Genomic DNA, 22,771 nt, shown 5'->3' on the forward strand with positions numbered 1-22,771 from the left:
ATGAAGCTTTTGAATTTAATTTTCTTACACAAATTGAGCATATAGTTTTGCCTAAATGGGAAGAAGTGTCATGTCTTTCATTTTACAACTTCATTAAATTAAGATAAATTGTGTGTTTAAAAAAAAAAAACCTTTTTTTTTTTTTCTTCCTAAATGTTAAATCTTGGAGTTTGGTATGTTTTAGAGGGTCACCTCTGTGTGCGTTTGAAAAATCTGTTGTCCGTATAACTAACTTTAGTCTGTCATAGGACTTGGTGTTTCTGCTTGCTCATCTGATTACACAGCTCAAGGGAATAAGGTTAAGGACATGCTGTTGGTAACTAGAGCATTTTCAGGGCTTTAGTTCGGCAGATGGGCTGCTTGGCTATATTCATACATCTGCCTACCTGCTGGGGCAGCTGCTGCTGCTGCATGTTGTGTTCTTTTGTTCTCTTCCACCCAAGAAAGGAGCACTAGGAAATGTAGTGAATGGATTAATTTAAGGTTAAGGCTGGTGTTTTGCTTGCTTCCTAACTCTCTATCATAATAAAGCTTCTGATAAAGCTAATGAATCCTTTGTAAAGTGAAACAGATTTTTAAGATGTATTTCAGGGGTTGAAACTAGCTAGCTTTGTCTAAAAAACACTCAAGTGTGTTTTCATTATATTGCCTGACATTATTTATTTCAATATCTTCCTCTCTTTCTCCCCTTTCCCCTGCTTTTTCTAGGAGCAGTAACCAGACTTTGCCTGACACTGCGTGGTCCAAAAGAATTAAGGAAATATGGAATGACATGAAGGAGATTAGTTGAGGATTAAAGGCTTTGAGGACAAAACACCTCGCCGAGGTGAAGCGCAGACTAGCATTGTAGTTGTAGCTCTGAGGAGCTGTGTGCTGAAAAAAGATGGCAGATCCAGGAATGATGAGTCTGTTTGGAGAAGATGGGAATATTTTCAGTGAAGGGTTGGAAGGTCTTGGAGAATGTGGATATCCTGAAAATACAGTAAATCCTATGGGGCAGCAAATGCCCATGGATCAAGGATTTCCCTCTTTACAGTCATCTCTTCATCATCCCCCTGCAAATCAAAATCAAGCCAAGTTGACCCATTTTGATCACTATAATCAATATGAACAGCAGAAAATGCACCTGATGGATCAGCCGAACAGGATGATAAGCAATGCCCCTGGGAATGGTATAGCGTCTCCTCATTCACAGTATCACAACCCTCCAGTTCCTCAGGTTCCTCATGGCAGTGGTGCTGGTGGTCAGATGGGAGTGTATCCCAGCATGCAGAATGAAAGACATGGGCAACCCTTCGTAGACAGTGGCTCCATGTGGGGACCACGGGCAGTTCAAGTGCCAGACCAGATCAGAGCACCATACCAGCAGCAACAGCAGCAGCAACCGCAACCGACACAGCCGCCACAGGCACCCTCTGGACCCCCTGGGCAGGGCCATCCTCAGCACATGCAGCAGATGGGAAACTACATGGCTCGTGGTGATTTTTCAATGCAGCAGCATGGTCAGCCGCAACAGCAGAGGATGAACCAGTTTTCTCAAGGCCAGGAAGGCCTCAATCAGGGAAACCCTTTCATTGCCACCTCAGGACCTGGCCACTTGTCTCATGTGCCCCAGCAGAATCCCAGTATGACACCTTCTTTGCGACACTCAGTCCAGCAATTTCACCACCATCCCCCCACTGCTCTCCATGGAGAATCAGTAGCCCACAGTCCCAGATTCTCCCCTAATCCTCCCCAGCAGGGTGCTGTTAGGCCGCAAACACTTAATTTTAGTTCTCGGAGCCAGACGGTACCCTCACCTACTATAAACAACTCAGGGCAGTATTCTCGATATCCTTACAGTAACCTTAATCAGGGATTAGTTAATAATACAGGGATGAATCAGAATTTAGGCCTTACAAATAACACTCCAATGAATCAATCTGTACCAAGATACCCAAATGCTGTCGGATTTCCATCAAACAGTGGTCAAGGACTAATGCACCAGCAACCCATCCACCCCAGTGGCTCACTTAACCAAATGAACACGCAAACTATGCACCCTTCACAGCCTCAGGGAACTTATGCTTCTCCACCTCCCATGTCACCTATGAAAGCAATGAGTAATCCAGCAGGTACACCTCCTCCACAGGTTAGACCTGGTAGTGCTGGAATGCCAATGGAAGTTGGCAGTTACCCAAATATACCCCATCCTCAGCCGTCACACCAGCCCCCTGGTGCCATGGGAATTGGACAAAGGAATATGGGCCCCCGAAACATGCAACAGAATCGTCCATTTATGGGTATGTCTTCAACACCACGGGAGATGGGTGGGCACATGAGACCAAATGGTTGTCCAGGTGTTGGCCTTGCAGATCCACAAGCAATACAAGAGCGACTAATATCTGGCCAGCAGCTTCCTAGTCAACAGCAGTCTTTTCAACAGCAAATGCCAACCTGTCCTCCCATACAGCCTCATCCAGGGATACATCATCAGTCTTCACCACCCCCACATCCTCATCATCAGCCTTGGGCACAGCTTCACCAGTCACCACAAAACACACCACAAAAAGTGCCTGTCCTTCAGGTAAGCTACTTCCAATGAGTAGAAAATGTTTTAAATTACTGTAAATGTGTTCCAGGATACACAAGATGTATGGTTTCAGAATAGTTGCTCCTGTTTGACTCCCCTGTTTGTTACTGGTTACGTGGCTTTCTTGGTGCTCAGAAGCTGAAGGTAAAATGAGGTTCAGGTAGCTTGCTAATGTCCTTACAGTAATTTTTACAGGATAACATTATGGATAGACCAAAATATGATACAGCAACAGGACAAGCTGAATACCTACTTTTTTCATGTTGGTTCCTTTGACGGGAAAATGGAAAGCGTGTGTGAGAATTGTCACTTAAACTATTAATTTTTGTATTTGAACTCAGAGAAAGAAGTATGTGTTATAATGGGTTTGTTTTGGCCAAACCGAGGGTTTTCTTTAAATCCTAAGGGAATGTTTTGTGGTTTTAAGTTAACGCTGAAATTTTTACACGTGAAATAATTTCCAGTATGAGCTTCTTCAGCACTAAGTATTGCAACTCAGAAGTGATGGGGTAACAGTTTATGCAAGGAGGAGACAGCAGATGTGAATCATAGTCTGAAATCAAATCTTCTGAGGCTTAAATGAAATCTTGAGTAGGATGGAAGTTTTGTTTTACTGAGTCTCTGATCTGCCAGGTTTCGATGAAAATGTATTACTTCCATGTCATTTTTCAATTAAAAGCTAAAACCGGTAAAATATCTTGATCCTCCGCAGCTTAGCAGGTTTGACTACATGCTAGTATGTTAAGCTTCAGCTGAAAAAGTGCCTTTTGGGATCTTCGCATTTGCCATTGCTTGCCTCTGGCTCTATCAGTAATCATCCAAGAGGTTTTGGTACTGAATGAATAGGTGGTCAAGATATCTGAGGTTTAATTTCTTTTTTTTTTTTTTTTTTTTTAAATCAGTCAGTAATTAATGCCAAGTAGCTCTGCCCGTGAATATTTGGAGACAATTGCTGGAATGCAGTCATAACGATACGATGCTACAATAAGCTTAATAAATCATAAAAACAGCTGCCCTAGCCAGTGTCCCAGGCCTGTGTGGAAAGCAGCTGCTCAGCAGTCCCCGCCACTGCTGCCTGCCGGCTGCTTCTGTTAGCCGCTCCGCACAGCGTGAGGTGGGTCTGGGAATCAGATGTATGTGCTGCAGAGAGGCGGCTGACAGTGGTAGATGGAGCAGCTCAGCAGCTGGGAGAGGCTTCCACATTCCCCATGGAAGTGAGGAGTGGGGAGTGATGGAGGTGCCGTAGGGTAGGGAAGCCCTGAGAGGGAGATTGGAGACTAGGCTGGGCAAGGGGAAGGACACTGTCTCTCTGGGAGGGAGGAGGAAGCTCTCCTCTTGAAGGGGCAACAAATATCTTCAAGACTGTCTCTCTCCCCTGTCCCCCTCAAAATTGGTGGGAAATTTTATTCTTGTATTGGCCCTTCCTTTCCCCCCGCCTCCATGCACAGGCTTTCTTTGGAGAACCTAAATTACAGTTCTTGCACGCACGTGGAGTTGTGTGTTCCTTCTTGAGAGAGCAGCTCTTCACAGTACGCCTTGTGTTATCGACTGTGTGGGTAAGCAGGATGAAAAAGGAGAGAACTCAAGGCTATACGCAAAAAACCCAAGAGAATGAGCAGATATTTGGAAAGGGGGTAATAACAGCATGGAGAAATCAGTACAGAAGGACTGAGGATTAGAAAAAGAAGTAGAAGATGTGGTTTTTACCCTGAAGATGAGGGCTGACACATCTAGGAGAAAAAACTTGAAAGAATATTGTAGAAATGGTAACATAAGACCTCTAAGACAGTGAAGGAACAAAAACCAGAGCCACTGGGATCTTTCACAACTAGTGATGGTGGGGCTGTGGGAGGGGAAGACTTGAGATTGACTATGCCCTAATGCTGCCTTCAGCAGCATTAATTCTTTGTTTTCATCCAGTAAACCTGTTTTTGGCAGCAAGAGGTGATTTGGGAGGAGAAGGTTTACTTGTAGAATGGACAGGCTTGTTAAACATTCCTGGGACATTTATTTCCCTTCAGTCAGTGAAGAGATAAAACGCAGGCAGTTCAACTCTTAAATGAAACCTATTACAAAGTTCTGAACTGCAGATGAATAGCTTGAGCAAAGGTAAGTGCTGAAGCAAAATAATTAGAGGAAAACCACATGATAACTCAAGTTATTTGATTAAAATCAGTAATTCAAACAGTTGTAGCTAGCCAAGTAACTTCTCTGTTAGCATACTTCTGTTAAGTTTTTATTTGGTAAAAGTTATTGTTAACGTACCCTCCCATTAAGTAATTAGTTTGAGACCTGACTGTAGTAATGAAACTCTTGACGGGCAGGCATTTCCCCCTTGAAAACTGTTTGGATGAAATATATATTGTTCAAGTCAACGAGAAGGCAGCTCCTCCCCACCCCCTGGGGAAAAATGCAGATGTGCGAAACCCCTGCTCTGAAGACTGAATACAGAATTTGTAGCTCTCCTGTTTGTGTCGTGGTTTTCCCTTCATGTCAGTTAGCAGAAAACTGTTCACTGAGGAACAGTTATTTAAATGACTGGTTTGTTTTTATTTGTATAAAATGAATCAACAAAATGAATATAGTCAGTGAAATGGAAATCACTATGTACTTTTAAATCAACAGAAGCCATCTTAGTAATTATTTTTCAGTGATTTGAAGCTAGCCTTATCATGGGAAAGCTGTAATACTTGTGGTTAACCAAATTACTGTTTTTAGATATGTTGGAAGGAAAGTGAAGTTCTTTTGCTTTTAACTTGAAAGAAATCTATGTCGATTGTAGAGCTTGTTATTTCTTTTTTTGTGTGTGCAAAACTGCAAATTATTTTGGCTGGGAGATCGAGCTGGTGATTGACAATTCAGCTGGTTTAGATTAATAGCTGAAAACTACACATGGTTATTAGGACCTTGTTAGCAGTGAGTTGCTGGCTTCCATGGAGTTTGATAGATTCATAAGAACCACCGTAGCGTTGGGATATTCAGTCAGCGTGCTTGGCTTTTCAAACCCTCTTTTGAAATGTTCTTCACCAAAGGCTTTTGGAAGAGCTCAGTGGCTGTGGGATGGGGAGGTGGGTTCTGCTGTGGCCAGGTAATTGGCCAAGGTGCAAAGCAGAGGGTAGGAGTAGCCTGCTTGTTTTCACAGTGGAGGCATCTGTGTTGGGCTTGTGAGCTTGTGCTCTTCAAAATACTCATAAATGATCTGGAAGAGAGTGAAAAGTCAGATGGCGAAGTTTGCCGCTGCTGTTAACATACTCAAAGCTGAGTGCCAAGTGCAGACGTGGTGAAGAGCCTAACAATAATGAAAGTAAATAATTAGAAATACAACAGGAATGTCAATTGCTTGGCCATAAGCTGTGTGAGTGAAGGCATGACCAGGGGAGGTTTAGATTGGATATTAGGAAAAATTTGTTCACTGAAGTGGTTATCAAGCATTGGAACAGGCTGCCCAGGGAAGTGGTTGAGTGGTTTAAATAACTCCCTGGAGATGTGGCATGGAGTATAGATGTGGCACTTAGGGACATGGTTTAGTGATGGACTTGGCAGTGTTAGGTTTACAGTTGTACTCTGTGATCTTAAAGGTCTTTTCCAACCTAAATGATTTTATGATTCTGTGGTGCTTGGGCAGTGAAATGGCAGGCAAAAACCTCTCTTGAGGAACAAGGTCTTGATGTTAGATGGCTATCTGAAAATGTGCTATGACAGTCAAAGAAACAAAACTGTAGGAATTGTTATGGAAGTAGTAGAGAGCAAAACAAAGATTATTATCATGTTGCTACATGTATGCATGGTATGCCGATGTGACAAGTGCTGTGCAGCTCTGGGTCCCTTCCTCAGACCTCAGAAAATACAGTAGCACTGGAAAAAGCACAGAGCGGGGGGTGATATAGGGGTGAAGGGAAGGAGAGAGATGGTGAAAGCCTCTCAAATTGTGAGTGGTGTGGGTGCATGAAGAAGGTGAATGTGAAACAAGGATTGTTTGTCACCTGTTTTTGTCTCCTTGGGGTCTTCAGCATATTATCAAGTGGTGAGTTCGGAACCGCACATTAAGATGCTGATCTCTGAGATGTTGTGCAGGAAAATGCATCATCATTTGATAAACACGAAGGCACTGCATTTGGCTTGGCAGATCTATGCCGTAAATACAGAGTGACTGGGAGTTTGTTGTTGGGGTGCATCCACTGTGTGCGTGTCCAGTTCTTTTGCTCTTCCCCAGACTTTATCAGGGACAGGTTGTCAGGTTAGACAGGCCTCTGGGGGTCTGATGCTGTGCAGTTGCACTTAATGTAACATTATTTTCAGATAGCTTTATTAGTGATACAGCGAGTGTAGGAGTTTTCTCTGCCAAGAATAGGCTATCCTGGGTGTGTTGTTATACAAAACTTATTTATCCATAGCTGCTGTGTGGGCTGAAGTTTTGAGTCCTGTTCATTAATCATGTTCCACAAATGTGATCTACATTATTTATGGTCAAACATAGGAATACTTAAATGACAAATAGTTAACAGTGTAGCCTCCATGCTTGACTAAATGGTGGAGCTCCATGGTGGGCACCGACAGGGTTGAAGGATGCTGGGCTGCAGGTCCAGCTTCTTGTGGAGAAGGAATTCATTTTATGTGTGTTACCGGTTCACTGCCAGGTTTACTCTACTGGCCTTACTATCTGTGCGCATGTGACTTTGCTTTAAATCATAACTCATAGCTGTGTTTGGTATGAACACATTCTTTGGAAATTTCCTGCCCTCCCTTGCAGGGGAAGAGGCAGGGAAAGTCCTGCTGAGTCACCAGCTGGGTCACCCCTGTCACAGGCCCTTCCTTCATTTTCAAACCCTCAGTTTAATTTATGCTTGGATATACCTGAATGGAGAGGGATATTAATGAAAACTACGATCATCTGGAGTGGTTTGAGGCAGTATTCTAACCCAGCAGAGAGTGCATGTTAAGGCAGTTACTGCTGGCACACTAAAATGAAGTTCACTTTCTCCTGTGTATTTAATTGTTTTAATGCCTAAGAGCAGTAAGAAGAGACTGACTTCTTACTTATCTCCTTACTGTCTTTGCATAACCAGTTATCTTTCAATGTGTGTCCTATAATTTTATTTGGTAGGAAATTATATCATTTCAGATGGTTAGGATTTTCCCTATAAATTAATATTCGTAAGCAATGTCCCACAGCTCAAGAGAGAACAGTTAGCTTTTTCACCCCTTGAGTGTTTAGCTTTTTGACTATTTTCCTGTCAATAAGTAGAACAACTTTAAATTTTTTTAAAACTTATGAACACTATTGGGTACTTTTTGTTTTCATACAGAGGCTATTTCATGTGACTGCTAGCTGGTCATTTGGGGTACTGTATATGCTTGCACGTTCAGCAAAATCTCGTGGAAAACTCCGGAAATTCTAGTTTCCCTTTTCAAGTATTCATAGACCAGCAAACTAGTGTATGTTGTCAAGATTGTTGAAGGTGCTAGACTAAATGGAATTAAAAAAAACACCAATACGCTTTACAATGAGGGTGATGAGACACTGGAACCGGTTGCCCAGAGAAGCTGTGTATGCCCCCTCCCTGGCAGTGTTCAAGGCCGGGTTGGATGGGGCTTTGAGCAACCTGGTCTAGTGGAAAGGTGTCCCTGCCTGTGGCAGGGGGGTTGGAGCTAGATGATCTTTAAGGTCCCTTCCAACCCAAACCATTCTATGATTCTATACTGAACCTTGATTCATTACAATTGTATGTTATTTTTATATATAGATATGCATACGTGTGTGTGTATTAATGTAAAATATATGTTAAAAGCCTAGGCCATATCATAAGTTGTGGAGAATGATGAAAGAAAAGCTGGTAAGAAAATCCATAGTATTAATCTGAAAGTAAAAGCTCATAATAGTACATTTTTCTTAAAAGTTCACAGATTTCTGCTGTATTTTGTTGAGGCTCTGAAGAACTCCTGTATTTGAGCAATACACGCAATGTAATTAACTATAATTTTCCAAATAAAAGTAGACTGTTAAAGCTACCTTTGGTTCAAAGTATTGAAGTTATTTTACCTCTGTGGAGTAGAAGAGTCTGTTATAGTGATAACCTGATCCATCCATGAGCTACTTCACATGCAGGTCTCTCAAAGGATATAACAGTTAATATGAAATACTTTGTCCAACAAAAGTTCATGTTCTAAAACTCCTCGGATATATTCCAGTCTAACAGTTGATATTAACATTAAAAGGCTTATTTCTTCCTCACCCTTGAGAAGGCTGTATGTACTTTTGTAAGTAAGGGGGTTTCAGTGATTCTGCAGTGCTAAAGTTGCGCCAAAGACATGTAGTTTTGAGGTGGTTTTGCTATGGATTTTTTTGTCTTTTTTACTGTTGAGGAGGTACAAGCAACTTCAATAATACTTCTTCCCTCAGATGCCATGATTTGAATGTGATGAAAATAATTCGTGCCATTAAATTATCTGCTCTGGAGTTTTGGGTAAAGCCAGTTTGTACTATTAGCATAAAACCACAAGTCCGCATCAGCGTAGTGATTTTGTAGGCTTAAGAGTTACCAGACTTGTTCTTCAGCATGAATGTGTTGAAAGTTTCTGTGATATGCTGGTGACCTGAATGTGTTTTTTCTCGACATCATTAGCATTATCTGAGGAATCACCTAACTAGAAATATTTTTAAATTTATGCTGCTGTTCAGTTCTTCGGTACGGTATTCTTATCTGCTGATGGTCGCTTCCAGTGGGATTTGGCAATCATCTTATTTTCCCATGCCTGAACACATTCTCCTATTCTATATTTATTTGAACAAATCTAGATCTGTTGTTTCAGAGAAGCTTTTTTTTGTGACTGAAAGCTAATAGTCTAATACAAACCCTCATGTCTGTATCATCATCAGCCTACATAACTTACAAGGATGGAAAACTGGGGCAAATGAAAGGAGAAATGCTTGATTTTTTTTTTTTTTACATTTATTTTTTCTTTAAACACAGTGGCAATCCAAAGGAACAAGTTGCAGGCAAAGTAATAATTTCCTGCCTTTTTATTATGAATCCTACTCCTGGTCTTTCATCCTGCTTTCATGTGGAATTTGAGGCATCCATTTGTTTTAAACTAGTCTGCCTTTGCTTGTATCTTGAATGCAAGTCTCACAAACTTGCATGTGTCCCCTCTTTTTTCCCCTGGGGAGAGTAAATGTCTCAGTTCCCGCTATGATGGGACACCATCACTTCGAAGTTAGATTTTAGCTTTTATCTGTAGAGGTGTTTTCTCCCTCAGTTCAATGAGCCAGTGCTTTTCTCTTTTGAATTTTCAGGTTTGAGTTATAATGAAAGAAGTGATGACCAAACAATTATGAAAGTAAAATAGGAGAATGGTATTTTTTAAAACGAATGGTCTCACCTGAACAACATATCAGAATGGGTGTGGTAGCCCTTTTATTCCTTTCTTTATTCTTTTTGAGAGCTTTCCTTTCTAGGAAAGCTCTCAAAATGTTGATTGTATGGATATATATTATACAGGTGGTAATGTGGTCTGGATTTTGGGAACAAATCGCTTGGATTTTTCTTTAGAGATATCATCTGTAAGCATTTGGTACCTTCTTTTGCCAACAGAGTTGTGAAGTTTGGTAGCTAAGGAGCAGATTAACACCCTCGAATTAAAGCATCGGTGATTAAAGCATCGGTTTGTACAGATCTTTCTTTTGAAATATTCTCAACTTTGCAGGTGTGGTTTGAAGATGGTGAAGCTGCTTCTTGGGAGCTGGTAGGAGCAGAGTAGGAAGCGTGGGCAGGAAGCGGTGATCAGGGAGGGGGCAGCGAAGGGCTGAGCTGAGCTGATGGAACAGTGCTGAGCAGCAGGAACAGAGAGGAAATGGCCAACGTCTATGTTAAAATGGGGACAGAGAAGTTCAAGGAGTCAGTCGACTTATGCACCAGCTGCTTGAGTCACCTGCCTCTTGAGCCCTTGCCAGAGGCAGGCGTTTGGCACAGTGGTGCCCGTTGCTGCTCTGCACGGTGCTTCAGGGTGCACCTTTGTGTCACAGTGCTGTGGGCAGACAGTCCACTGACAGCTTCCCACCGTAGCTGTGTGAACTCAGTAACTCTCAATATCTGATCTGCTTTAAAAAAAAAAAAAAATCCATGCAACTAGAGGTAGCTGAGGTCTGGGATACAGAACCTTAGCTCCTTCCTTGCATCAGCACGCCTGATCATTTGGTGAACTGGCTTATCTGGCCAGGTCGCTTCTGGCCAGGTCATGTTCCTGCATCTCTCCACTGTGTAACCACAAGATCACCCAAGCTGGTGGTGTGAGAGTAGGAATGCTTGGTGGGAGAAGATGGGGACTGCCTCTTCCTCTGGCAGTGAGCTTTCAGGCCCTTTAATACCCTTAGACAGCTCAAGTTTCTGTAGCACTTGCCCTCAGTAACCAGCCCTTGAGTCCTCCCTCAAATTTTGATAAATTAAAACTTCCATTAGAAGTCAAAGCTTTGTCTTGTTTTATTGAATTAGTGGCAAACAGGTCACATTCCAACTTCTCCCAAATTTTTGTTAACTCTCACCTTTTGTCCCTTTTTCCACACAAATATGAATGACTGATTTGATTTCAGAGGTGTGTTTTCTTTTTTAGAAAAGAAGGACTTTTTTCCTCTTCCAGTTGAAGTATTTGCAGCTATTTTGTTATTGAAGAGATGAAAGAACATCCCCTTCCTAGCAGAGGGAGCTTGGCACAATTTCATTAGATGTGCATTGTGTTCATTGAAATGAGGGAAGATGCCTCCAGTATCTGTCGATGAATTGTTTTCCTTGAGCCCTGAATGGGATTTTTTTCTTCAACATAGAGAATCATTTAAACACATGAAAAGTTAGAAATAAAACTCAGATTAATTTCTTAGTCTTCTTTATGGGGAAACAGAACTGAGAGATAGGATGGCTTAGCAATCTGAGTGTGGGTTTGATTTATAAATTCTGGAATCAGCATTCTTTCTGATTTTACCGACATTGATATGTCACCTATTTAGTTAGGATTTTCTCAGTTACTGGGAAAGGTTGGTAATAGTGTTGCCCCTGTTTATGTAGAGGAACATATAGATGATGGGCATGAAGACTGTTATTTATTCAAAGCCCAAATTCATAAAACTCTCGATTCCAATTCTTACTGAGATATCTGTAACTCTAAAACATGCCATCTCTCTGCTCTCCTTGTCACTCCTTCCAGTATTGCTCTTAAGAGCGCAGCTCAAGAAGATGGAGGTGATAGTCTAACACTTCAAAGCAGGAAATCCCCCTTCTTGTGTAGGAATTTGGTAATTGTAGAGGTTAACCTGAGAGTAGTGCAGTTACACAAGATGTGGAAGAAAACAAATGGATCTCTCTCTGATCTTCCACTCTTGGGTTGGGAGGAATGTTTGTTCCTTTGCTCTGTTGTTTCATCACCTGTTCATGCCTCAATCAGTACCGAGGGTCTGGATGCAGCTCTTTCCTGTGCTCCTCCTCAGCGGTTTTATTGTGTTAGCTGAGCTGCCGGGAGACAGCAGCTCACATATTGCACTGAACAAGCACAAAAATTAAGAACTTATGGGAGTGGGTTCATATTGCATGGGTTGCTGCTGTAGAAATTAAACGTCAAGAAATCTTAACCTCTGGAGAATATTATTAACCTTTTAATTTGGAAAACTGGAAGTATTTGTCTTCAAGAGTGTAACACACTTGGTGCTGTATACTGAAGAATATCTTTGCTATATTGATATAACATGTTGCAGGGAGTGCCAAACACGTATTTAAGTTTCATCTTTCACTTTTATATATTTTGTTAAATATAAACTTTTGTTATTTTAATTAGAGAGGAATTTTCTTATGTAATATTAGAGTTCCTCAAAGGAATGTGTACTTACCTACAATAGAATTATTTCTTAAAACAGACTGAATAATTTAATCAGTTGAATCAGAAAAACATCAGTCAATTTTAATTGTGCTAATTAAATTGTGTTTTATTGTGTCTCTAACTCCTGCCACCAACAGAACATAATGACCACTGTAACTGAGAAGTTAATACTTCTACAGATTTTTGGATTTAGTGTTCCTGTAAGAAAAGAAAGAGAAGACTCAGAACAAGCTTCATAACAAACTTCCTAATATCTAGCAGTCAATATGAACTCTGTTTTTTCCACTCTCCTTTCTCTCCAGATGGCCTTCCATCCACTTGCATTCTGCTACTTCCTATCTTTTTTGGCCCTGTAAGACTCTGATAACTGTGATAACACTGTAATTTTCCTTACACGCGAGTACTGAATGATATGAAGTGCTTTATTTTATTTTTGGAAGAAATTTTCTGTACCAGCCAATTGTTGCTAAATATAGTGGAAGGCTTATAATACACAGTGCATGTTTGAATTGAAAGTGACACCTTACCATAAAAAGTTGACCTCGCAGTTTACTTGCACAACTGTGTATGAAATATATAGTTATTAAAGCTAGTCTAAAAATTCGGGCTTTACAGTTGTTATTTGTATCTCGCTCAGTTTGTTAATGGGATATTCCAAAGGTTTACTGGGGCCAGCATCATCGGTTGTGGACACAGGGATAAATGTCTTTACAATACTGGAAGATTGTTAGTTCGAACGCTTTCTCTCTGCTAGCTTCCTTTGAAATACTTCAGGAAAACTTGTTGAAAACCAGCTAATTCTGTAACTAAGGCATTAGGCTGGGGTTCAAGGAATTTTTGCTGTTTGGCACAGGTTGCTTGTTTCAATTACTAGAGGAGCTGGGAAAAGGCCTACCTGTGACATGTCATAAATACATATTAAAGAACATATTCAAAGGCTTTTTTTATTTGTTGCTGTCACTAAAGAACTAGAGCTTGAGAAGAATCTTGGGCTCTTTGACATAAATGGAACTTGGGCAGCATATATAACGTCAAAGGATTTTTAACTCTCTGATTTCAAGCCCGCTTTTTGTCATGCTGAAGTTAATAAAATACTGCAATAGAAAGGCCATTTGGAGAACTGCTGTATTCTCACCCAAGAGAAAAATAGAGTTGATTACTGATGATCTCTTTTGGGTTTGTACCTCACGTGTATCCATTAAGATTTCTTTGAGTTGGTGGTTTCAACCTGTGGTCTGTATACCTCTGAAGTCCCCTGCGGACTGCTTTTAAGTGGCCTGGGAAAGGTGATTAAGGAGAGCAGGTTTATGTGCTAAGCAATGATATGGATAGGAAGTTTTTAAAGACAATTACATCTCCACTAGAGACTTACAGATTTTAAAATATTTTAAAAAAAAGAAAAAAATATGACAGAACAGAGTTCTGTGTTTTAGGATAAATCTCACTTCATACGGGATCTGGTCAGGCTGATGTCTGAAATGACAGGAGTTACACCTCCGTGTAAAGCGAAGTGTAGGGACCTCCTGTCCCAGCAAAGTGTGCTGGGACCAGTACTGTTTAATGTCTTCATCAATGACACAGACAGTGGGATTGAGTATACTCTCAGCAAGTTTGAAGGTGAGACCAAGCTGTTGTCATGCGGTTGACACACCTGAGGGATGGGATGTAATCCAGAGGGACCTGGACAAGCTTGAGAAGTGGGCCCATGTGAACCTCATGAGGTTCAGCCAGGCCAAGTGCAAGGTCCTGCACCTGGGTTGGGCAGTCACTGGGTATCAATACAGGCTGGGCGGAGAGTGGATTGAGAGCAGCCCTGTGGAGAAGGACTTGGGGGTGCTGGTGGATGAAAAGCTGGACACAAGCTGGCAATGTGCGCTCGCAGCCCAGAAGGCCAACCGTATCCTGGGCTGCATCAAAAGCAGCATGGCCAGCAGGTCGAGGGAGGTGATTCTGCCCTTTTGCTCCACTCTGGTGAGACCCCACCTGGAGTACTGCGTCCAGCTCTGGGGCCCCTAACATAAGAAGGACATGGAGCTGTTGGAGCGAGTTCAGAGGAGGGCCACGAAGATGATCAGAGGGCTGGAGCACCTCTCCTCTGAAGAGAGGCTGAGAGAGTTGGGGCTCTTCAGCCTGGAGAAGAGAAGGCTCCGGGGAGACCTTATTGCAGCCTTTCAGCACTTAAAGGGTGGGATGGGGACAGGCTTTTTAGCAGGGCCTGTAGTGATAGGGCAAGGGGTAATGGTTTTAAACTGAAAGAGAGTAGATTTAGATGATATAAGGAAGAAGTTTTTTATTATGAGAGTGGTGAAACACTAGAATGGGTTGCCTGAAGAGGTGGTAGATGCCCCATCCCTGGAAACATTCAGGGCAGGTTGGACGGTGCTCTGAGCAACCTGATCTGGTTGAAGATGTCCCTGCTCACTGCAGGGGTGTTGGACTAGATGACCTTTAAGGTCCTTTCTGACCCAAGCCATTCTATGATCTCTTCAGCGGAGAAGTCCCAATGGTGAGTTCTGTGTTGGCTGGTCAAGATGGTGTATCCTCATCTCACCTGGAAGTAATGGATCGTACAGTGACACCTTTTTTGGAAAGGACATGGAAAGACTGAAGAGAATGTATACTAAAAATGTTGTATATGCCTTTGGATTGAAGGGAAGTAGGCATAACTGAGCCTTTCTGTGGAGCTGCAAATCTTGTAGTGGAAAGTGACAGTGTGAAACCACAGTTACCAGAGTAGTTTGACAGGTTAGTATTAGTAAGCCAGCTAGAGAAAGATGGCTTTAGCCTGTCATGAGTACCCTCCGTGTCTGTTAACTTCTTCCATCAGAGAACAACCTTTGAGTAACTCGAGTCAGTGGGAATACGCTGGTGGGGCAGGCAAACCCGGTCGTTATTTCCATGGAAACGTGCAGCCGGGTAACGTGCCCCGGGTTACTCATGTGACAACAAACCTCCGCCCCCGCCGCCCTGGGCAGGCTGCTGCTCAGGCTGCTGCTCGCCCTGGGCAGGCTGCTGCTCAGGGCCTGCTGCTCTGAGGGGCAGCCTCCCTCTGCAGCAGGGGCTGCCTCCGGAGCCCTCCCTTGAGAAGAGATAACGCTGCTTGTTCCTCAACTCCTGCACGCTTTCTGGGATGCCAGGTTTACTTCTGTGCATTTCTCTGTATGTCCTCAGAAAGGCAAAAAGCCTTTAGGTGGAGTCTTCTGTTCTGCTTTGTCTGATATACTTACTAATAGGTGTAAAAGATAACTGTTGCTCTGTTTCTTCTAAGTGTCTCTACACCAACTTGTACAACCTTACCTGAAAACAAAGCACTCCTTTAAACCACCTAATTGCCTCAATGGGTGGGGATGGGAAAAGGGGTTTGCACTGTTAATTGGTGTGGAGAGCTGTCAAAGCAGGTCTGGGAGCTCTGGGGTAGTTTCTATGGAAAACAGTTCTTTTTTTTGAGGGAAGAATTTGTTCTACCTTCAGTTATCCTCATTGATTAAGATTTCTTGTGTTCGGGATGTTGTGTGTAAGAAGCTCATGAGGAGGAACAAGTTTTCCAACACACTGTTAGAAAGAAGTGAAATTCTCTCAGGAGCCTTTTTAGTTGCGATATTCCTGTTGCAAGTTAAGACATGCGCCCAGCAACTGGATACCAGCATCTGCTGCACTAGCCCACTCCTTACAAGTGTATCACTAATATTTAAATAATGTAACTGTGTAAACGAGCAACTGATGACCAGTAATTTCATAAATTGCTTCTACTTTTCTCAAATTTCTATCATCTAGACTACCTAAAAATAAAAATTACTTCTGCATTGTTTTGGGAAAATTCTCCAAACCAGGGAATAGAAAAGCTATTGCAAAAGGACACTGGGACTGTGGCATCTTTATTTAAAAAGTAACCCCTTCTGTTTTAAACAGCACTGTTGCGTTTTGTATGACAATCATCATATGAGTGAAGGCAATTTCTGGTCAAAGACAGATATAAATGCGAACATTTGAAATCACAGAGGTTTTCCTTAGGGTAGCTGAGTAGTAATGTTCATAGCTGTGATGACTTGAGGATGTGAGTGAAGTAAGGCTTATAAAAGAGGTAATATTTAAGTTTTTTTTCCTGACTGTATTGGCCAGTGTAATTATAAAAGCTTTTTGGGTAACCAGCCCCTTTTTTCAGGTTTGGAGGTAAAACTTCTGTGGCCAGAAGCTTGTCTTTCCAGCCCTATTAGTCTGCTTAATAGAGATTTCTTTCCCCTAGAAAATCAAACATAAATGGTTGTTCTAAGCATATTTAACTCATTTCTAAACTAATATGTTCAGTGTTTGCCATATTCCAAATTATATTTGTTAAAATACATTTATTTTTTAATATAAACAAGATTTTGCTGTTGATTTTTACTGTTACCAGTCATTAGGAGCAAAGCACTTGTAAAGATTATCTGGGCTATTGAGTTGAGCCTCCAGCTGTCATATGTATCATCTTGTGAACTACTTTTCATAACTTTACCAAACTTCAATTTAAAGAGCACTTGGCTTTTGCTCACAGTACTGCTTTTTTGAAATTCTTACCCAAATCAGATTACTCTGAATGTTGGAACAGGCATCTGACTTTCTATCCTAAATTTATTAGTCCCTGGTTTTATACGCAGTTTGCTCTGGTGCCAGTTTTACCCATATTAATTCTTTTTGTTTCCTGTATTGGGATCTGCCAATGTTTTCATAAATAGCAACCTATCTAAATTCCCTTTAGACTTTTCCTTCAAGATAATCTGTACCTGTGTCTGAGGTCTAATTGTTGTTGATGTGGATGATCAGAATTGTGTACAAATACTTCCCTGGGTTTACTGGGAACCAGCTTGAGAGACACTTTAACATTTTAATTTTCTTTTCCTCATTGTACATCTCACCAGTTGTTTATAGACACCCTATGGTTAAGTACAAACTGCTTTAGTCTTCAGGTACACAATCTTACCTTGTTTTATGTAAACATAAATGAATATCAAAAATCAAGGGTAATACCATAGCACAAAAATTACAAGTACTGAAGTATTTAAAATTTGGAAATGCATATGAAATGCTAGTTAAATTTGTGAGGGCTTTACACTGATGGGCTTATTTCTTTGATAGTGTTTTGAAGTTGTGAGGTGTCCACAAATTTCCAAGCATCTCATTTAAAACTAGGATTCTGTGTAAGCGCAAGTCGTTGTACTGCTGCTAGAGTCGTAGCTGCGTAATGCTTAAAGGACACCTTCCTTTGCAATAACACTTTAAAATACTAATTCCTCTTACTCATCTGCAATCCTCTTCCCACAGCTTGAGCTCAGGGCTATAATGGAAGCTATTATAGGCAAAAGGTCTATGACTCAGCTATTGAGCCATGCAAACTCTTGGCTTCTTTAATTGGCACCATTAAATCTTTAGTAGTTTTTCTCTCATAAAATAGGTATCGTTGGTGTAAAATGCATCACAGCTGAAGATATATTGTACCTTTGGCCCTCTGATTTCCATGAATTGATCAACTATAGGTGTTCAAAGGCTGGTTAATTGGAGAGACTTTTCTAGAATTACTGCTTTTCTGTAACTATTTAGGATTGTATCTAAAACAAAATGTAAGAAAGCCATCTCACAAGTCGTTACGTTTCCAGGTTATTTTCCTTTTCTATTTAGAGATAGGAGAGGGAAAAGAAAAACCTGCCTTTCCATTGTGTTTTGTTTTATCTTCATAGAAGTTGTTTAACCTGAGGACTGGCTATCTTCTATGTGACAGGATGGAAAACGTTAATTCTTCAGTATGTAACCAGGGAAGAACCCACATGATTTAGATGATTGGGGTTTTTTTTTTGTTTTGCACGTTTTTGTTTGTTTTTTTTGTTTGTTTGGTTTTTTTTTTGATATATTGTAAAGTGAACATAGAAACAGCTGTAGTTTGGGAAAGGAGTCAGACATCAGTAGAGGAAATTAGAAGAACCCTGTGGACATTAAATGTTTGAATACATATGTATATATTTGTAAATATATATGTATGTAAGAAAAAAAGTAGCTTTTAACTCTTCTTCTGTTGACTCCCCACATACTTAATATGTGACACCTTTAGGGCTTTTAAGTATTTATATTTCTGTAAGCATTAATGCCTCTGAAAGAGGGGTGTGATGAGGACATCTAGAAAACTGCAACTGTTACCATCTGCAGAGTCTGCCTTGTTTGTGTGTACAGTTGGCAAGAAGTCTTTGGTGGTTACGTTTGTATATGCTTTGCTGAAAGTAACTATCAAGAAACAACAAAGGAAATTATAGAAAAATTATAGAAAAAGTTGAACAATGTAATTTAATATATATATTTTAGGTGATTGTGTTTACAGGATGGTAGCAAGCTGCAAAGCTGGAAGTTAAGAAAGGTCAGGACTGTTGTTACACGTTCCTCGTGCCTATGAAGTAGGGTGCAATCTGTGTACACGACTGTGTTCTCTTTGTGCCCTTTCTTTCACCTGTAGAAAATCTTCTGTGATGAAAGTAGCAATTTAATTCGTTTGTTCTTATTATTCAAGCTATGGCCTGATAATTTATTTACTGTGTATTATCCACTAAGCCCTGTCTTGAATATCACTGGATCTCATGAAGCAAACTGACTTCCTAGAAATGTTGTCTCTTTTCATATCTTGGTAAAAAATTAATAGCTAAATGAGTTTTTTTAATGGTAATTTTAATCATAACACAGAAAAACCTCAACAGCCACGGATTAATTAATCTTCTAAACTCTCCTGCAATGTGTATCCTCCATTTTACATATGCAGGAACCAAGACAGAGGGACAGGGAGTTGCCTGAGGCCAAGGAGTGATAGATATGGGATTTAGGGCTTCTTAGTGTGCGTTATGCCTGGCTGTATTGCTCTAATGCTGAAGCCAGTAGTTACCTTAAGTAGGTTCTTTCTTGCAGTTATGATTGAGTACTCCTCAAGAAGAGGGTCCATGGCAAGTCCTTTGCTGGAGATCCATGTTTAGAAAGAAATGAGTATGTCATTTAAAACAAAACAACAAAACAAAAAAACACCACCAACAACAAAACCAAACAAACCCCCCCCCCCCAAAACTGCCACCAAACCAAAACATCACAACCCAAAAACCCCCTTCTGGAAAAAAATAGAAAAGTATCACAGGGAGTTGAGGCTGGTGGAAAATAGGACAGTGAACTCTCTTGCCTGACATTCACTGCTTTCATCATAGACGATCTTGCAGTCTTTCTCTTTTCTGGACTTAAAATTTTCAAGGTAACATGAGTCTTCTCTTCAGGATAATATCTTAGTCATTCAGATCTGATTTAATCTAGGAGTTCATCCTGTACGCTGAATGAGGCAGCAGTTCTGGAAGTAACTAGGGAGGAGTCACCCTGTACGTTAGAGATATTATTGTAAAAAGTTAAGTACTAGGAAGCAGAATTTGTTTCGTAAGTGACACTAATGACATTTATTCTTTCTTTTTGAGTCTTTGAAATACTTAATGTAGACTGCCATTTAAAAAAGAAAAATATGTTTATAATAGTTTTTCTTAGGGTTACAATGAACTTTAAATATTCTTTTTCCAAGACAACGTTGCATGTTTACTGTTTCATTTGCAGCGTGACTCATTTGGTCAATGTCAGAAGAAAGCTTTTGAATTTCTGCTGGGCAAGAACAGTTTAACGTTGGACAAAAATGGGTTAGAAAAGTCACTCCAACTTATTAGGGACAGCTAATAGAAATAAAAGTGATAGTGAGATTTTGGAGTTTCTTTTTCTCTTGTGATATGGAACTTCTTTGTGACTAAAGAAATGGCATTTAGAATGTCAAAACAAAATGTTAACTTCTAAATAATTTTCAATTGTGAATCTCCTAGTGCTAAGTGTGCTCACTTGGGCTGTGAGACTGAAACAACAAGAAGTAAAACACTGAGATTTGGAGTAGGCATAAATGGTAGAGAGAGGATGATTGAGCTACTGTGGGTATCATCTTGTGATATCAGAAAACATTTACCAAGTATGGCCTTTTTGGGGAAGTTCTGAGATGAGGCCCTTTTAATCAGAATAAGTCAGCAAACTTAAAGATTAAAATAATTAAAAAAAAAGTTGTTTTAGACTGGTTCAACTTTAAATGCCTTGGTGGTACCTTATATATTTTACTGTATTAGAAGTCCATGGGATCGGAGAATTCTGTGTGTTTTTTAAAATTGGTAGCAGAAAAGCGCTGAGTGCAAGTTGCAATTTAAAAAGAAAAAAAGGGCACCAGCTCAAGTAACAAATCAAAAAGATTTCATCTTTTGATTGTGAATACAGTGCAACTTCACCTTGTGGAGGGGGGGAGATGGCAGGAGAAGAGAGTATTGTATTATTTGTGTAGTGGGGTCTGTTGCAAGTCATCCAAATAAAATACTGATGGACTAAAAGTTTGTCAGCTCCAAATGGAAACCGAAGTGTAGTATCTGTGCTGGTAGTGTTTCTCCTAATGCTTTAAACTCAGTTTTCTTAAGCTGGTATGCTCTATCTGCAAGATGTCCTGGTGAAATTGAAAAAAATCTTGCTGCAAACCATGGAATAGTTCAGAATATTTTATTATTTAATAAAAGTACTTACAGATGGTATTATGGAAGTATCACAGGACCTCAGTGGGACTTCCTTTCTAGGGACAGGAGTAAAAACTCAGGGGTTTGAGTCCTTTGTCGCATCTGTTGAAATCTTAAACATCTAAAGCTGTTCCCCTTTTCTTGAGCTATTAGAACATGATATATATTTATACCTTTGGGGAAAACTTGCTCTTTTTTCATGAGGCTTTGCGGATAGGAGAAGTGGTAAAGTTCTTAGTAACAGCTCTCTATGAATTGCATCCTCTTTTCACCAGCCTCGTAATCTAATGCATGTTTGTCATTAAACTGTTGATTGATACATTTTTGATATGTGCAGGCTTCTTAAACATGCATGCTCAGCAAGTCTAGAATCTGGTGAGGGAGAACTTTTAAAACTAAAATGCTGGGCGCATTTGTTTTCCTAGATATATAAGGAAGGAGTTAGAAAAGCAATAGAGAAGTTATATCTTACTGAAGTTTTGCTAATGCTTTGGAACAAACACTGTAAACTAACAAATTGTAATTGTCTAAAAATACATTTGAAACCAATTTGCTGGTGGTTGCTATATCTTATTGTTTTATGAATGTATGAAGTAAAGCTCTTCAGTTGCTGCCCTTGTTCATTTCTACGAGAAAGGGCTTGGTGGGCAGCTGAGGTCCCCAGCCTGCCTCCTGAGAGACAGCTTTCCCCAGAGTTTGGCTAGACCTGTTGCAGACACTTGGCGTGGCATGCCCTCAGAAGAGGGGAGAGAGGCTGCCCCAGGGCAGGTGTGTGTGACAAGGCAGAGCGAAGCTTACTATGAGAAGCCCGAAAGAACTGACTGTGGGTAGTGTCTTTGTAAGGCTTCCTGAGCTGGTAGGGAGAGACTGGAAGATATGCAAGCCCAGAAGAAAGGACATGAGGGTGCACGTACACAAGTGTGGCACGTAGTCATGGACATGAAGTATATAAAGCTGAGTTTGAGGAATTTCTGGCACAGGCATGATATGAAAAAATACATAGGCATGCAGTGGTGCCATGTAAATAGATTGGGGCAATACGCAATTACTTCCATGCTGTTTCTGTCTGTGCTCATCTCTGCTCCTACTGTACTTCCTTACAGTCTTTATTGCAGTATGGTCCTTTTGATGCAGTGTTGAAGTTGTAAAGCATTTCATGCTTCCTTCAAGCAACGGACTAGGACTCACAGGATGTCTATCAAACAGGTGATGTTTCTGAAGCTTGTATTTACTTGATCCTTAGGTGCTGCAGGGCAGACAGGAGAAATAAAAATTTCCTGGCCTGCTAGTCTTCGGCTTCATCTGGTGGAAAAAAAAAAAAAATGCTGCTTTTTTCTTTCTCTTCTTGTTCTCCCTTCCTTAGATTAAAGTGCACTTTACTTGATGTAAAGTGTAAGAAGATAAATTGGACTTTATCTGAATTCAGATAAAGCATACTTCATTAGAGATTTTGCAAATCAAAAAAGAGGTATCACTTCTGAATTTATGTATACAACTTATGTTTTTTAATAGTATATATCTCTTACGTAAACATATAAGATAGATATATATGTCGTATTACCTTGCACCTTATGTATTCACATACATAGCCTGTTAAATAAGTTTTCTTGTAACTCTTTTGAGGGTTTAAGGGCGTGGGGGGAAAAAGGTACCAGAATAGAAATGCTTTTGCTGTTGTGGCGTGTAATGCTTTGCTGTTACTGCTGCTTGCGGCAGTGAAAGCACAGATGGAACTTCTTTGGTTGTGTGCGGTCAGGAGAAG

General features: G+C 40.6%; 1 protein-coding gene across 3 annotated transcripts in view; it reads left to right on the forward strand.

The window, feature by feature from the left end:
- The window catches only part of CHD7 (chromodomain helicase DNA binding protein 7), a 133,609-nt gene that overhangs the window by 40,309 nt on the left and 70,529 nt on the right, over nucleotides 1–22,771 (forward strand). For all 3 annotated transcript variants that reach the window (XM_068395840.1, XM_068395842.1, XM_068395841.1), the window contains exon 2: nucleotides 709–2,566. In XM_068395840.1, the coding sequence (XP_068251941.1) occupies nucleotides 884–2,566 (1,683 nt within the window). In that variant the 5' untranslated portion in view covers nucleotides 709–883. The remainder of the gene's footprint in view (nucleotides 1–708; nucleotides 2,567–22,771) is intronic.

This window comes from Nyctibius grandis, chromosome 3 (genome assembly GCF_013368605.1).
Source record: "Nyctibius grandis isolate bNycGra1 chromosome 3, bNycGra1.pri, whole genome shotgun sequence".
In the NCBI taxonomy this organism is placed as follows: domain Eukaryota; kingdom Metazoa; phylum Chordata; class Aves; order Nyctibiiformes; family Nyctibiidae; genus Nyctibius; species Nyctibius grandis.